We start from the raw sequence: 18,086 nt of genomic DNA, 5'->3' as shown, positions 1-18,086 counted from the left end.
TTACCTTGAAGAATAAAAAACACATTTCCCATCTCATTTCATTTTACTTAATTTGATGTTTTAGCTCCACTTGATCCAATTGTTTAATATTTTACTGCTCCTGTCAAATTGGTCATTTTACAAAATAAATGTATCTATGAGGAAATTCAAGCACCAAAAAGTTAAGATTAACTTTTGGATCTGTATGAAACTATTACTATAAAAACGTTTAACTCACAATTGATAAGATACAACTAAAAGGATGTTAGGAAACTTATAGCTTACCGAATAAAAACCTAATCTCTTTTTACATACCGTTAATGACTATTTACAAAAATACATTATTCAATTTATAACAGTAAAACCTATGAGAAGACATTAAAATCACTGGGAAAATAGTGTTGGAACAATACACAAACAGCTAATGACCTGAAAAAGAGAAACTTAGAATCCTACATTATATGATAGGTAAAAATATTTTAATAGATATAAGATTTAAAGGTAAAAGAATAAAACCATAAAAATACTAAAAGAAAATATAGCTGAATATCTATGGGGCTCAGGAAGATAATTTTAGGCATAATTCCAAAAGGAAACATCTAAGATACTGTAATAAAGAAAAAAGATAAACTTCTTCATCCAAAAAAGTAAAAGAATAAAATACACAATAAACAATATAGAAAAAATACTGGCAGCATAAGACAAAAAGAATCTCCTTAAAAAGGTCAATCAAAAAGAAATGAAAAATACATTAAGTATAAAAAAATGGGTAAACGAACCAGTGAGACAAAAGGTTTTTTTCTTTTCTGTAGTTTAAACATTTTCTACAATAAACATACTTTGTAGTCAGAAAGAAAATTGCTAAAAAAAAAAGATGTGGAAAGTATTTGATGACACCGAAAAATGTTTACAATATGTTTTTATATTCAAAACAAGTCACAAAATATTAAATAGAACATTATTTGCTCACAAATATTTACAGAAAAAAAGACTGAAGGATGAAGGGATTTTTTTTAAGTATACCAATACTTATCAATTTCTACAATGAGCTGTATGCAATCACTTTGTAATAACACAATTTTAGAGATTAGTTACTATCAAATGTTTATGATATAGTATGTGAAAAAGGATCTTAAAACCAATATATATGGAATAATTTTAGTTTTTATAAAAAAAAAGGTATACATACAAAGAAGACAGTCTAGGATATGGCAATTATTACATTAAAAAATTTTATTATAGTCAATTACTTTTACTTTTAATACTTCTGGAATATTTCAATCTATAAACATTAGTGTAATTTGAAAATATGCAAACCTGGAAAAAATAACAGAAGCAAATAGCCTGAGACAAATTTGTTACTAAAAACATAAAGAATGTTCATAATATCACTTATTTAGAAATATTAAAAAATCTTCCTAATACAAAAATTATAAAAAAAAAAAAGCCTCCTAAACTATTGCAAGTTTATTTGCCTGGTGAAAATGAAAAAAAACCAAGAATGTGTCACAAAAGTGTATCAAAATAGCTGCGGTATCTTCCTTGGATAAAGTAATACTCCATACAGTGTTAAGCAAGAACAAACAAAAACAAAAACCTTATATTTACCAAACTTATTTTGCAAATAACTCTTCTCTGACTAGTGAACTACAACAATAATACTCTCTCAGCTAATTTAAAATGTGGAAAACTGGCAAAAGCACCCTTCCCAGCTATTCTATCTCTACCTGCATAATAAATAAAAGTTAAAAACCTCCTATAATTCCTTGTCTAAATCTGGGGGGAAAGTTACATATGGGATAAATATACCTACATACACTGAAACCTGTAATAACCCACAAAACTGATGGAGACTGAAATGCAATGAAGAAAGAAAAAGAATCAAATCAAATATAGCAGAAAGAAAACAATTGAATCAGTTCTTCATTTTATGTTGCATTAACCTGGATGAAAATGTTGCTATGTTGTATAAGCAAAGCACTAATCTCAAAAGTCGGAAAACTGGATTGGGTGTTGGCTCTTGAGATTCACTGGCTGTGAATCCTGTGTTTCCTATTCAAATCAGGGAAAATATTTTCTACTTCATGGTAATACAGAGGCGAGTGACTTATACCTAGATTTTTATTGACCTTAGAAGAAAAATTAATACGGAAGATGACAAAGTTGTTAGGGATGAGTTACTCTTTTTTTTTTTTTTACTTGATTTATTTTTTTTAATATAATGATTTTTATTTTTTTCCATTACAGCTGGTTTACAGTGTTCCGTCAATTTTCTGCTGTACAGCGTGATGACCCAGTTACACATACATGTATACATTCTTTTTTCTCACAGTATCATGCTCCATCATAAATGACTAGACATAGTTCCCAGTGGAGTTACTCTTTTATTGCATTATTTTACTTATTATTTTCTAGTTTGTATAATCAACTGAAGTACCTATAATTGTAATTTGGGGTAAAAACTTTAAAATGTTCATAAAGAGTATAGAATTTCTGACTAAAGAACATGAAACAGAAGTGTACATTTTCCTTACTGGATTTTTTTTTCTTCAGCCATGCCTATGGCATACAGGGACAGGGACTGAACTTGTGCCACAGCTGTGACCTAAGCCACAGCAGTGACAAAGCCAGATCCTTAACCTAATGCACCACCAGGGACCTCCTTGATTTCTTTTTTCTTTCTTTTGTTGGCCTCACCCATGGCATATGGAAGTTTCCAGGCCAAGGATCAAATCTGAGCCATAGCTAAGCTATAACCTACATTACAGCTGCAGCAACACTGGATCCTTTTTTTTTTTTTTTTCTTTTTAGGGCCACACTTTCGGCCTATGGAGGCTCCCAGGCTAGGGGTCGAATAAGAGCTACAGCTTCGGGCCTACACCACAGCCACAGCAACTCGGGATTCAAGCTGCCTCTGCGATCTGCACCACAACTCACGGCAACACCAGATCCTTAACCTACTGATCAAGGCCAGGGATCAAACCTGCAACCTCATGGTTCCTAATCAGATTCATTTCCACCGCACCACGACAGGAACTCCACAGGAACTCCACTGGATTCTTAATCCACTATGCCAGACTGGGGATTAAACCAGTGCCTCCAGACAGACAAGCTGGATCATTAACCCACTGTGCCACAGCAGGAACTCCCTTATTTGATTTTTTAAAATATAGGCAATTATGAAATTAAGGAATAAGAAATGTATAGTTTATCCTAAAACAGTAATGGGATTATTGACTTTATAGGATAAAAACAGCCAAACTTCATGATCATCAGAAGTACCATGTGCAGTATGGTTTCCATAACTCAAAACAAAGTAGAATTAGAGACGATCCACTCAAAAAGTAACTAAAATAATCAGGGCTGTAAGAGATAAACAAAAGAGATTACTACCCTAATGGTATATAAAGACTAAGAGTCTTCAGGAGTTCCCGCTTTGGTGCAGTGGGTTGAGAATCTGACTGCAGCTGCTTGGGTCGATGCAGAGGCACGGGTTTGATTCCTGGCTTGGCACAGTGGGTTAAAGCATTTGGCACTGCTGCAACTGCAGCATAGGTTGCAGCTGCTGCTCAAATTCAATCGCTGGCCTGGGAACTTCCATATGCAATGGGTGTGGCCATTAAAAAAAAAGACTAAGAGTCTTTAAGAAGCAAAAGTCTTCAAGGGCTCAAATTATATATATATAAAATGAAGCATAATTTACTTCAGCAAATTCTATAAGACCTGGGTTTTTGGTGAGCTTTTTTGTGGCTGCACCCCTGGTATGAAGAAGTTACTAGGCCAGGGACTGAACCCAAGCCGCAGCAATGACAATGCCGAGTCCTTACCCACTAAGCAACCAGGGAACTTTCCAGAAATTGAGCTTTTAGATGGTAATAAACTTACAGAATATGCTATTTATAATCTAAGAATCAAAAAATTAGGAAGAATGAAATAAATCATCTAGTTAATGTTCTACTCAATGCAGAACATGCTATGCTGCTACGCATAGACCCAGGAAAGATATAACATAGAGGGAGACAAGGCACTTGTTCCTTGTTTTTTTTTTTTTTTCGGTCTTTTTAGGGCTGCACCCACAGCATATGAAGATTTCCAGACTAGGGGTCAAATCAGAGCAGTAGCTGCTGGCCTACACCACAGGCAATGCCGGATCCTTAACCCACTGAGCGAGGCCAGGGATCGAACCTGCGTCCTCATGGATACTAGTCAGATTCATTTCTGCTGAGCCACTATGGGAACTCCACTTGTTCTTTTTTGAAACAGCAATTCCATTTGTACACAATTAAAGTTGATGTTTTGTTTTGTTTTTAAAAACTACTGAGCCAATGTGGGCCTCAGAAACCTTACTCGTTGATTCTAAGACAAAGATTGCCTCTGTAATTTCTCAGCATGAGTATATCCTCTTACCACAGGAGAGATAACTTTTGTGTATATGAGAGGCTCATCATTTCCCCTTTTCAAGGAAACATGTCTAAATTCTTTTCAATAATTTCTCACATTCTATGATTTCAAGATCAATTACCATCTCATTCCCTCTCCTAGAGAAATTATAGTTTGTCAGTGTTCTGTTTTATTAAAAATGCTATTATAATAAGTTTTCCACTTCAAAATGACCAAATAAGACCTTTGCCCCTGTGGCAGATTAAAGATGGTTGCAAATTTTTGCTTACTCCTTTCATTGAGAGGTGGATCTAATTCCCCTCTCTGAATATGGGCTGGTTTAGTGACCCACTTGGCTAACACACTGTTGCAAAGTGGGTGGGATTTCTGAGGTTATGTCACAAGAAACCTTGCAGTTTCCAGCAAGGTTCTTTCAGAACACTTGTTCTTAGAACTTAGGTGTCATGACATGAGGAAACTCAAGAAGGCCCAAGAAGAGTAACTTGAGGTTCCAAGTCAACAGTCCAAGTGAACTCCAAACCCACAGCCAGAATCAACTTATCAGTCATGTAAGTAAATCATCTTGGAAGTAGATCCAACAATTTACAGTCAAGCCATTCTGCCCAAATTGCACATCTGTGAGCAATACGAACTGTTTGTATCACTAAATACCAGGGTGCTTTATCACTCAGCAAGAGATAACTGGAACACCCCTTATCTTAATAATGATCCCCCAAATATAGAAAATAGAAACACAAACTTGTCCTTGATGAAACGAGCATTAATAAATGAAGACAGGGGCATATGGAAAAAAAGATTATACCTGAGAGTCTGCAGTAGAAGATATGGAAGAGAAGCAAAGTGATGTATACTACAAAATTCCAAAAAGGATCTTTAGCAGAACTGCAGAAGAAACTGCAGTAGGGCTGAAAACAAGGAGGCTGTATAAGAAGTACTTAGCACTTCTCCCTTAGTTAAACTTTCTCCCAAAGAAGACATCAAGTATAGTCTCTAGACAAGTAAAGCGAAAGTCCTGGGCTCAGGACGTGTTTGTGTGGGCATCCACAGACTTACCACAAGGTGGGTTAAGTGAAAGTCTGCTCAGTAAATGAAGATCTCTACCCTGCCTGCCACAGCTTAGCTTTAGAATGTCAGCAGCAAGGTTTATATTCCCTAGGCAAGAAACTGGAGGATCCATCACTAGAGAAACTGAACTATCCCCAAAGAAAGATGCATAGGAAAAAAGAAAAAAGAAAAAAGGAGTTCCCGTCATGGCTCAGAGGAAACAAATCTGACTAGCATCCATGAGGATGCAAGTTCGATCCCTGGCCTCGCTCAGTGCATTAAGGATCTGGCATTGCTGTGAGCTATGGTATAGGTCAAAGACACGGCTCAGATCTGGCATTGCTGTGGTTGTGGTGTAGGCCAGTGGCTACAGTTCTGATTAGACCCCTAACCTGGGAACCTCCAAGTGCCTCAGGTGCAGCCCTAAACAAACAAACAACACCCAAAAACCTAAAAAAAAAAAAAGAAAAAAAAAAAGAAAGCTGCATAGGAACTGATATACAGAGGTGCCAATAAACCAGGTGTCCTGCCACTCCTATACCTTGCCCACTCACATAGTTTCCAGTTAGCTTTTATGTGCCTTATTCTTATTCTTATATATAAATAGACGAACAAGGATCACCAGGCCTTGAGGAAAGCTTGCAACAGGAAACAGAACAAGCAAAGGGAAAAAATGCCTAGAGTATTGAAAACTTGAAGAAACTAAATACCTTCAAAAAGAAGCCATTTTTTGGAAGTATAATACAAAATGCTTTTAAAAATAAATATATGGCAGTGGAAAAAAATTTTAATATTAGATTTAGAAGATACAGTTGGGGAAATCGCATACAAAGTAAAATGAGATAAATATTAGGAGGAAAAATGAACCCCCCCAAAATTAATATGATAGATGCCAGAGTCCCAATATCAAAATAATGATAATTCCAGAAAGGAAGAGTACAGACCAAAGAGAGTAAATTAACATAGAAAAAAAATACAAGAATGTGTCCTAAAACTAGTGAACTCTAGGTTGAGAAGTTTCCTGAGTACATAGAAGAATAAATTTTAAAAAGACTCAGACCTCAGATAATGAATCTAAAAGCTTCTAAAGAAAAAATTAAACTAAAAAGACTACCTAGAAAGAGGTACTCAGCGTGGCATTAGATGTATCACTATCAATAACAGAAGCCTGAAGACGATTGAGAAATGCTGTTCAAATTCTAAGCTAAAAAACGATTTCACCTTTGGAGCTCCTGTTGTGGCTCAGTGGTTAATGAACCCGACTAAGATTCATGAAGACTTGGGTTCAATCCCTGGCCTTGCTCAGTGGGTTAAGGATCCAGCACTGCTGTGAGCTGTGGTGTAGGTCACAGACGAGGCTCAGATCTGGCGTTGCTGTGGCTGTGGCGTAAGCTATAGCTCCAATTCACCCCCTAGCCTGGGAACCTCCATATGCTGTGGGTGCGGCACTAAAAAGACAAAAGACAAAAAAAAAAAATTTCAACTTAGAATCCTATATTCATATAATTATGTGTGAATGAAGAATACAGCATTTTAAGAATTTTCCTTCTGCTTATCCTTCCTCAGGAAACTACTGCAAAATATGTTCAACTAAAGTAAAGAATTAAATCAAGAAAGAGGAAGATAAGGGATCCAAATCAAGAGAGAAGCAACCATGTAGAGGGCCAAGAAAACATCAAATATAGACTGGAGTGGGAACATGGGGGCATCCAGAGTGATGATGTCAAGAAAAAAAAAGAACTGAAATTAATTTAAATGTATTACTATGTGAGAAGTGATGCTGAGAAGTGTTTAACAGAGTTGGTAGAAGGAGAGAAGAGATTGAGGAAACTATGCAAATGAAAAAAATACTAATTCCAAAACAAACAAACTTTTAAAAATAGAGAATAATCATAGTACATTAGTTGGCTTAACAGAGAACAATACTTATACCTGTTTGGTATCCAGCCATAGCTTAGAAATTTATGTGGCTTTTTTGTTTTGTTTTTTTTTTTTTTTGCTTTTTAGGGCCACCCCGGAGGCATAAGGAGGTTCCCAGGCTAGGGGTCTAATTGGAGCTATAGCTGCCAGCCTACACCAGAGCCACAGCAGTGTCGGATCTGAGCCGTGTCTGTGACCTACACCACAGCTCATGGCAACGCCAGATCCTTAACCCACTGAGCGAGGCCAGGGATCGAACCCGTAACCTCATGGTTCCTAGTCCAATTTGTTTCCACTGCGCCACAATGGGAACTCCAGCATAAAAATTTAAAGCTGTGTGTCATCTTTTTTTTTTTTTTTTTTTGTCTTTTGTCTTTTGTCTCTCTTTTTTGTTGTTGTTGTTGTTGTTGTTGTTGCTATTTCTTGGGCCGCTCCCGCGGCATATGGAGGTTCCCAGGCTAGGGGTTGAATCGGAGCTGTAGCCACCGGCCTACACCAGAGCCACAGCAACGCGGGATCCGAGCCGCGTCTGCAACCTACACCACAGCTCACGGCAACGCCGGATCGTTAACCCACTGAGCAAGGGCAGGGACTGAACCCGCAACCTCATGGTTCCTAGTTGGATTCGTTAACAACTGCGCCACGACGGGAACTCCTGTGTGTCATCTTAAACTGATTTGACTTCGGAGTTTTCGTTGTGGCTCATCAGAAACAAATCTGACTAGTATCCATGAGGACACAGGTTCGATCCCTGGCCTTGCTCAGTAGGTTAAGGATCCGGGATAGCTGGGAGGTGTGGTGTATACCAGTGGCTATAGGTCTGATTCAGCCCTTAGCCTGGGAACCTCCATATGCCTCAGGTGTGGCCCTAAAAACAAAAAAAGCAAAAAGCAAAAAACAAAAAAAGCCAATTTGACTTCAACTTGCTGATTTTATATAGATGAAAAAAGGTTCTGATATGTCATATGGATGCATTAATTAGTGCCACAAATAACAGAGGTATCAGTTATCACAAATGGGGATACCCAAACAACTAGATAGACATTGTTTCAGTAAATGGAATTTACCAGTGATGCTGGCATTCTCAGTTCTGGTTCCAGCTCTAGTTCTAAGCATGTAAAATTATCAGTGTCTAGATCCACAGTTTTCTATAAAATTAGAAGAACAGTACCTTTTCATACTACCTCAGAGTTAACATTAGGCCCAAACTAGATACTGGATCTTAAAAAGCATTAAAATAATTTAAAAGTATTATTAGTAATTATTATTAGCATTAATATAAACATCATGATGTGAACAAAAGTGTCAAAATATTTGGTTAATACAAAGCAGATATGACAACAACTTTCCTCTTTCCATGCAGAGCAGATGGCCATAGCTCTTTGATTCATTTGTTTTATATTAGGCTATTCTACATCATTCATATTTGAAAGTTTTGTTTTCAATTAAAAACACTATCCTTAGTTGATTTCTAAGGATAATAATGCTATTTTAAAAAGTCCACCTGTCCTTAAAAAAAATGTTTTTATTCCTCTCCAGGGTGGGTTTTGGGTCTCAGATTCCACTGAAAACCATGAACCCATTCCTCCAAAAAAAAAAAAAAAAAAAAAAAAAAACCTATACATATTTATGCAGGAAAATACACTTAGAGATGTATCAAATAAGACAATTTTTAAAAATATTTCATTGGTTAATGATCAAATCTGGGGAGAGAGATGTATTTTATACACAAACTTTCAAAAATCTCTCTTTTATATCCTTTTTGTTGTTGTCTTTTTTGTCTTTTGAGGGCCGCTCCCACGGCATATGGAGATTCCCAGGCTAGGGATCCAATCGGAGCTACAGCTGCCGGCCTATGCCAGAGCCACAGCAACACCAGATCCAAGCCTCATCTGCGACCTACACCACAGCTCATGGCAACACCACTGAGCGAGGCCAGGGATCGAACCCACAACCTCATGGTTCCTAGTCAGATTAGTTTCTGCTGTGCCAGACGGGAATTCCTATATCCTTTTTATTTATGTCTGTGTTGACTTCTATTGTTATTCGTAATGGAGTCTCAATCAGTCAATAATGTTCTTAGGAATTTTCCTATGAAGAAAAAACATCTATTTTATAACATTAAGATACAGGTTGATATAGGGAGTTCACAAAGCTGTGATCCTTAATCCACGGCGCTGGCCAGGGGTCAAACATGTACAACTGCAGAGACAACACCAGATCCTTAACCCACTGAGCCACAGTGGGAACTCATGAGTATAATCGTTTTATATTTCAGATTTTCTTTTTTTTTTTTCTTTGTCTTTTTGCCTTTTCTAGTGCCGCTTCCCACGACATATGGAATTCCCAGGGTAGGGGTCGAATCGGAGCTGTAGCCACCAGCCTACCCCAGAGCCACAGCAATGCAGGATCTGAGCTGAATCTGAGACCTACACCACAGCTCATGGCAACGCCAGATCCTTAACCCACTGAGCAAGGCCAGGGATCAAACCCGCAGCCCCATGGTCCCCAGTTGGATTCATTAACCACTGCACCACAACGGGAACTCCTATATTTCAGGTTTTCTAAATATTTTATACCAAACCATGGATGATTTTATTTTACATTGGCAGTTTTCTTCTTCAGAGTAACTACTAAAATTTTTACCTTAATCATAACCTCTTTAGGAGATAATTATTCAATTTTCCTCCCCACTGATCTTACTTGTGCAGCCTGTGCATGTTCCAACATCTCTTCAAATTCCTGATATTCTTCATCATCTGGTTCAGCACCTGAGAGGCGAGCTGCCCTGGCCATGAAATATGGAGGCAGCTCTCCGATTGCTGTACCGATACCCTATGTGAAAAATCAAAATACTTACATGAAATTCTCTTCCCAATACAGTAAGGCTAAGCAGATCAAATCTAAATTTTTCAGTATCACCAAAAGCATGTCAATATGCATGTATTAGGGAGGAAAGGATATACTATATAATTGGGAGGACATAAGTCTGAATCCTGACTCTAATAATGACAATGACAAGCCAGATGACATAAAACTTTTAGACAATCTCTGGTACATTATGGACACTAAATTAATGTTAGTTCTCTAGTATCTCTACTTATATCCTCTGTTATTACTTTTTTGGCTGTACCCACAGCATGTGGAAGTTCCCAGGCCAAGGATGGAACTTGCACTTCAGCAGTAACCAGAGCCATAGAAGTGACAATGCTGAATTCTTAACCTGCTGAATCACCAGGGAACTCCCTCTGTTATTTTTTTTTTTACATTTCTCTTTTTTTTTTTTCCAATTTAGGGCCACACCCATGGCATATGGAGGTTCCCAGGCTAGGGGTCGAATTAGAGCTGCAGCTGTTGGCCTACACCACAGCTACAGCAACGCCAGATCTGAGCCGTATCTGTGACCTACACAGCAGCTCACAGCAACACTGGATCCTTAACCCACTGAGCAAGGCCAGGGGATCAAACCTACGTCCTCAGGAACTACTTGTGTTCTTTTACCACTGAGTAACAGTGGGAACCTCTACATCTCTTTTCATTTTGTTAATTTTAGAAATAGCACATGGTTTTCTATACTTGTGAAATGTTACAAGTTCTTTTTACATAGTAGTTGATTTACAATATTGTATTAGTTTCAGGTGTAAAACAGTGATTCAAAATTTTTATATATTTTTTTTATTTTTAATTTTTTAATTTTTGTCTTTTTGCCATTTCTTGGGCTGCTCCCGCGGCATATGGAGGTTCCCAGGCTAGGGGTCAAATCAGAGCTGTAGCCACCAGCCTACGCCAGAGCCACAGCAACACAGGATCTGAGCCGTGTCTGCGACCTACACCACAGCTCATGGCAACACCGGATCTTTAACCCACTGAGCAAGGCCAGGGACCGAACCCGCAACCTCATGGTTCCTAGTCGGATTCGTTAACCACTGAGCTATGATGGGAACTTCTCAAAATTTTTATAGATTGTACTCCATTTAAAGTTACTATAAAATACTGGCTGTTTTCCCTGTGCTGTAAGTATATTCTTTTAGCTTATGTTGACTTTATGCATAGTGTTTTGTACCCCTTAATCACCTATGGCTATCTTGCTCCCTCCTTTCCCCTTCTCTCTTCTCACTGGTAACCACTAGTTTGTTCTCTGTATCTGAAATTCTGTTTCTGTTTTGTTATAATCAGTCATTTGTTTTATTTTTTAGATTTTTCATATATGTATACATATGTGTGTGTATATATATATATTTTTTTTTTCAAATATTTGAAAATGTTGCGTTAATCCTAATACAACTTTTTGTGTGTGCAGTTAAAGCTTTTAACAAATTGTAGTCAGGGTGCCCCTTGAAATCTCAACATTAAGAATGGAGAAACTTTTTTTTTGAGGGGGTGCTTTATAGGGCTGCACCTGCAGCATGTAGAAGTTCCCATGCTAGAGGTCAAATAGGAGCTGCAGCTGCTGGCCAAAGCCATTCTGATGGCAACGCCAGATCTGAGCCACCCCTGTGACCTACACCACAGCTCGTGGCAATGCCAGATCCTTAATGCACTGAGTAAGGCCAGGAATAGAACCTGCATCTTCATGGATACTAGCCAGGTTTGTGACTGCTAAGCCACGATGGGAACTCATAAACTGGAAATTTTCACCACAGAAGAAATGCTGATTTTCTCAGGACATTGAATGACTCATGTTTCAGTCACTTCGTGGATTCTTGCTTTTGAAGAGGTTTTTTTCGTTGTTGTTGTTTTTTGTTTTTTTTTTTTCCCAATCAACTTAGGATATAAGGATGAAAACAAAAGTAAAAGAATCAGGAACTCAATTTGGAATTAAATGGTCTAAATACAGAATAGATGAGGCCTACAATCTCCAGGAAAATTCCCTTTTCTCCCCCTGGCTGTACCCGTGCCATAAGTTCCCAGACCAGGGATTGATATTGGATCTGCAGCTATGATCTATGCCATAGCTGTGGCAATGATGGATTCTTAACCCACAGCACAGGGCTTGGGATCGAATCTGAGCTGCCAGAGAGACAACGCTGGATCATTAACCTACTGCACCACAGCAGGAGCTCCAGGAAAATTCTTAACTTTGATCCATCCTTCCCTGCCCTGACTCAGAATGAATGAAAAAGGTTTGGTAGTTTTCAGAAGCAACTTTTCTGTTTGCTCTGTCCTACGGCTCTGCCTGTAAATGCCACGTCAAGAAGCCTCAAGGAACATTTATCAAATTCAAACATTTTGCAATCACAATGTGTGAAATCAACAATCTCCAAGTGTAACTATATTATCCACATGAGAACCAAGAGTTCTGAAAAGAACATACTTAAGTGCCAAAAGAATTAAGACTATATTTAAAGAACAAACAGGAGAGAGGAGAGAGACATACACATACACATACACACAGAAAGATACAGAAATAAAACAAAAGTTATATTTTGGTAAACAAGAAAAGTTAACGTTAGTCACTTTTGGAGGATTTAGAGATCCAACCAATTATTTAAAAAATTGATAAATAAAATAAAATAATAAATTATTTATCCTGTCTTATCTATATGGAAGATATCTCAGCATAACCAAATTGTAATAAGGAGAAATTTCTCTTTATGGAATTATTCTAGTCAATAACTAAAAAAAATGATGTAACTGGAATGCCCGTATTTTATAAATTGTAATAAAATAATGGACTTATATATAAAAGTGGTGCTAATATCATAAAGACAACCAGACATTATTGTACTTTATGACAGAAATACACAAGACTATAAAGTGTATTCTTGTCAAAAAAAATATTTTTCAAGCCTCTTAATCCAGCTATTAATTCACAATCAGTAATACAACCAGTAAAATTCAGACTGTGGAAAACTGTATTTGGCAAATAATCCAGTTTCATCAACAAATACATTTGAAAAGAAAAACAAAGACATAAACATAATCAGAAAAATTTAAACACTTACTGGGTAACTGATTTGAAGAGACTATTCCTAAATTTTCTCAGGTGTGACAATGTTTTGTCTTTTTTTTTTTTGCCATTTCTTGGGCCGCTCCCACGGCATATGGAGGTTCCCAGGCTAGGGGTCCAATCGGAGCTGTAGCCACTGGCCTACGCCAGAGCCACAGCAACGCGGGATCCAAGCCGCGTCTGCAACCTACACCACAGCTCACGGCAACGCCGGATCCTTAACCCACTGAGCAAGGGCAGGGACCGAACCCGCAACCTCATGGTTCCTAGTCAGATTCGTTAACCACTGCGCCACGACGGGAACTCCGTGACAATGTTTTTTATGTCCTATGTTTGATATATTTTCAGAGGAAATATGATATGTTATCTGGGATATGCTTCAAAATAATTGTTAGCAGAGTGAGGAGGGGTCTAGATAAAACAATAAGTAACACCCAGGAGTTAACTTTATGTATTTATTTATTTTGTCTTTTTAGCTATTTCTTGGGCCGCTCCCACGGCATATGGAGGTTCCCAGGCTAGGGGTCGAATCAGAGCTGGAGCCACCGGCCTACACCAGAGCCACAGCAATGCGGGATCTGAGCCATGTCTGCAACCTACACCACAGCTCACGGCAACACCAGATCCTTAACCCACTGAGCAAGGGCAGGGACCGAACCCGCAACCTCATGGTTCCTAGTCGGATTCGTTAACCACTGCGCCACGACGGGAACTCCCCAGGAGTTAACTTTAGCTGAAGCTGGGTGATAATACACTGAATTACCTATATAATTCCCTGCATCAAAAAAAATTTTTTCATGACAAAAAATAGGAAGAAAAGTTAATTGCAACATTTTCTTCAAAATATGAACTTCTCTTAAAACCTGTTAAGTCAAATGTTCAATAGTTCTAAAAGCAATCATATGATTCAAACTCATGACAAGTTCCCTTAAAGTTAAAAAGGAAGTAATAACGCACTGAAATGAAATCAAGAGCTACATAACTTAAGACTTAGCTGATCATTGTTATATTTTAATTTAATTCTGTTCATGTTTTCCCATATTAGCAAAGAACGAGAATGGTGATCATGAGCTAGTATTCTATTTTTTTATGCACATAAATAAAAAGGAAATCTAGTCATCCAGAAAGGTCCCTCAAAGCACATTATATTCTAGACACAGAAGTTTATTTAGGCAGTTACTTCAAATTAGATATTGAAGTCCCGTAATTTCATAATTCTTACAAAATGATTTTATAATTCTTGCAAAATCAACATTAAAAAACCCCACTAAACTGCAGAATACTAAAAACTGTTGGGTTAAGTTTAATGAAGGGGAAGAAATGATTGGCTTCCTTACTGCAAAAGAAAGATAAGTGGCATTTAGTCAAGCAATAATTCAAAAAGCTCTTCTAAAAACTATCTATGGCATATCAATTTACTACCCTGAAGTCCTTGCTTCTTGGATTGGAAAAGAGTTTGATACGCCTAAAATATACAAAACAAAAAGAGAAACTCTTGGATCTTTCTGGAGTGTCAGTTTTATTCAAAGATTTTGGGGAGGAGAAAAGTCCTGAATTTCTGTGCCTTACAAAGTTTTGTCAAGTGGATTCACAAGTAAATCACCAGCATCTTGCTTTTCTTTTCTTTTTTTTTTTTTTTTTTGTCTTTTCTAGGGCTGCACCCACAGCATATGGAGGTTCCCAGGCTTGGGGTCTAATCAGAGCTGTAGCCACTGGTCTACGCCACAGCCACGGCAACACCAGATCAGAGCCGTGTCTGTGACTTACACCACAGCTCACGGCAACACCGGATCTTTTACCCACTGAGCAAGGCCAGGGACTGAACCCGCTACCTCATGGTTCCTAGTGAGATTCATTAACCACTGAGCCACGATGGGAACTCCCATCTTGCTTTTCTATGTTAGGAATCATACCTTTAATGGTAAAAATCTGGAGAGTAGAAATTCGTGTATGCTGACTACTCAGAAATTATGGTAGTATGGTATAATCAGTGTCTTAATAATAATTTTTAAAAACAAAATCATTTTTCTATTAAGTATTCCAACTACAAACATGAAACAGAGGTTTAAAGAAGTGGGGGGGGGTTACTTGGAAACATTGAGAAACTCAGGGCTCTTACAGAAATGTTTAAAAAACAATTATACCAATTCCAGTAAAAGTATCAGGTTGTTCTGCAAAACAAAAAAAGAGAAAATGTGCTTCCAGTTTCCCTTAACGTCAGTTTTAAAATGGCTTTAAGAAGGAATGAAGTTCTGATACATGCTAAAACATGGATGAAATCTGAAAACATTATGCTGGGTGAAATAAGCCAGACACAGATGGACAGAATATTGTATGATTCCATTTATATGGGCTATGCAGAATAGGCAAATTCATAGAGGCACAAAGTACAGAAGTTACTGGGGGCTGGGATGAGGAGGGAATGAGGAGTTATAGTTCAATGGATACAGAGTTTCTGTTTGGGGATGACAAAAAAAGTTCTAGAAGTAGATACTGGTGATGGTGACAACACTGAAAATGTACTTAATGCCAACAGATTGTGCACTTAAAAGTAACCTACTGATCAAGACCACCAACAACGCTTTTTACGGGGCTTCAAAGACTTATATGAACAAGTTGAAACTGAGATTGACCCTGATCTTTGTCTTATAACTGGAAGTACTATATATTTTAATGATTTTACCAATTCACCATATAATGATAGTGAAGTCTATAAAGATACTTTATGTTGCAAAGTACAAATTCAGTAAAAAAATTTAAAATAACATCGGTTTTTAATCAAGCAAGACATTTCCTTGGGGGGAAAAATGGATGTGAACACAAATGGAATCAATTTTATAAGAGCGTAAAAGATAAGAATGAAGGCACATAGGCTCTAAAATCAAGGTTTCTCAACCTCAGTAGTACTGACTTTTTTTTTTTTTTTTTTTTTTTTTTTTTTTAAGCCATGCCAGTAGCAAGTGGAAGTTTCCAGGCCAGGGATCGAAACTGTGCCACAGCAGGGACCCCAGCCACCGTAGCAGCAATGCTGGATCCTCAACCCACTGTGCCACAGGGAACTCTCTTTTTTTTAAGTAGTATGGATTTTTTATGAATGTATCCCATACACCAGAGCCACAGACAGATCCGAGCTGCATCTGCAACCTACACTGCAGCTTGCGGTAGCACGGGATCCTTAACTCACTGAGTAAGGCCAGGGATGGAACCCACATCTTCATGGATACTAGTTGGATTTTTAAACCGCTAAGCCATAATGGGAACTCCCCAGTCAACCATTTTTACATGTAAAATTTAGTGGCATTAATTGTATTCACAATGTTGTACAACCATCATCATTATATTTCCAATATCTTTACCCCAATGGAAACTCTGTACCCATTAAGCATTAACTTCTCATTCCTCACAACCCTGGTACCCTCAAAACTACTTTTTTGTCTCTATGAATTTGAATTGTCTAGCTAGTTCACATAAATGGAATCATACAATATCTGCCTTTCTATGCCTGGTTTATTTCCTTTACTGTAATGTTTTCAAAGTTCATCTATACTATAGCATGTATAAGAACCTCATTCCTTTTTTTTTTTTTTTTTGGCTGAATAATATTCTATTATGTGTATAAACTACAATTAGTTTATTCACTTATCTACTGAGGGACACTTGGGTTGTTTCCTCCTTTCTGATAATATGAATAATGCTGCTGAACAGTGAAGTATAAGTTTTTGCACTTATATGTGAGTCCCAGTTTTCAGTTCTTTTGAAAGGAGTGAAATTAGAGGAGCTTCACATAATAATTCTATGTTCACATTTTTCAGAAATCACCAAACTCTTTTCCAGCTGAATCACTTTACATTTCCACCATCAATCCATGAGGGTTCCAATTTCTCCACATTGTCACCAACACTTGTTATTTTCCTTTTTAAAAAAAATCCCTGGAGTTCCCATTGTGGCTCAGTGGTCAACGAATCTGACTAGGAACCATGAGGTTGCGGGTTCGATCCCTGGCCTCACTCAGTGGGTTATGGATCTGGCATTGCCGTGGCTCTGGCATAGGCTGGCAGCTACAGTGCCGATTCGACCCCTAGCCTGGGAACCTCCATATGCCGAGGGAGCAACCCAAGAAATGGCAAAAAGACAAAAAAAAACAAAAAAACAAAAAAAACCCCAAAAAACTAGCCATCTTTTTTTTTTCTTTGTTTGTTTGTTTGCTTTTTAGGGCCACACCCATGGCATATGGAGGTTCCCAGGCTAGAAGTCTAATGAGAGCTACAGCTGCTGGCCTACGCCACAACCACCGCAACTTGGGATCCAAGCCAAGTCTGCAACCTACACCACAGCCCACGGCAATGCCGGATCCCCAATCCACTTAGCAAGGCCAGGGCTCGAACCTGCATCCTCATGAGTACCAGTCAGATTCATTTCCACTGACCCATGATGGGAACTCCTGCCTATTTTTCAATTGGGCTGTATGTCTTGTTATTGATTTGCAGTTCCTTAAATATCCTAAATATTAAATAAACCCTTATCTGATATATGATTTATAAACATTTTTTCCCTTTTGTGGATTGTCTTTTCATTCTTTTGCTAGTATGTCCTTTGATGTACAGAAGTTTTAATTTTAGCAAAGTTCACTTTATCTATTTTTCTTCTTTTGTTGCTTCTGCCTTTGATGTCATATTTAAGAAACAATTGCCAAATCATCATTCAGATTTGTCTGTATTTTCTCCTAAGTGTTTAATAATTTTAGCTGTTAAGTTCAGGTCTTCAATAAATTTTGAGTTAATTTTTACGAATG

General features: G+C 37.7%; 2 protein-coding genes across 8 annotated transcripts in view; one reads left to right on the top strand and one right to left on the bottom strand.

The window, feature by feature from the left end:
• VMP1 (vacuole membrane protein 1) overlaps window positions 1–18,086 on the bottom strand; it is a 134,434-nt gene that overhangs the window by 56,576 nt on the left and 59,772 nt on the right. For 4 of the 7 annotated variants that reach the window (XR_014821294.1, XR_014821293.1, XM_084985037.1 and 1 more), the window contains one exon: window positions 10,048–10,179. The exons of 2 other annotated variants lie outside the window; for them this stretch is intronic. Coding sequence is in view for 2 of the 5 variants with exons in the window: in XM_084985037.1 (XP_084841163.1) it covers window positions 10,048–10,179 (132 nt within the window). In the remaining 3 variants the exon portion in view is untranslated. Of the gene's footprint in view, window positions 1–4,990; window positions 6,722–9,842; window positions 10,180–18,086 lie in introns of those variants that run through there. One more of the 7 variants, XR_014821295.1, reaches the window with a different exon arrangement.
• TUBD1 (tubulin delta 1) overlaps window positions 1–18,086 on the top strand; it is a 140,806-nt gene that overhangs the window by 101,669 nt on the left and 21,051 nt on the right. The gene's annotated exons all lie outside the window — the stretch shown is intronic.

The sequence above is a fragment of the Sus scrofa genome, chromosome 12 (assembly GCF_054392235.1).
Source record: "Sus scrofa isolate SSC_HxYL_T2T_F1_AM1 chromosome 12, Sscrofa_HxYL_maternal_Yorkshire_Landrace_v2.0, whole genome shotgun sequence".
NCBI classification, from domain to species: Eukaryota; Metazoa; Chordata; class Mammalia; order Artiodactyla; family Suidae; genus Sus; species Sus scrofa.
Note: the sequence above shows the minus strand (reverse complement) of the source record. Positions and strands in the feature narration are given on the sequence as shown.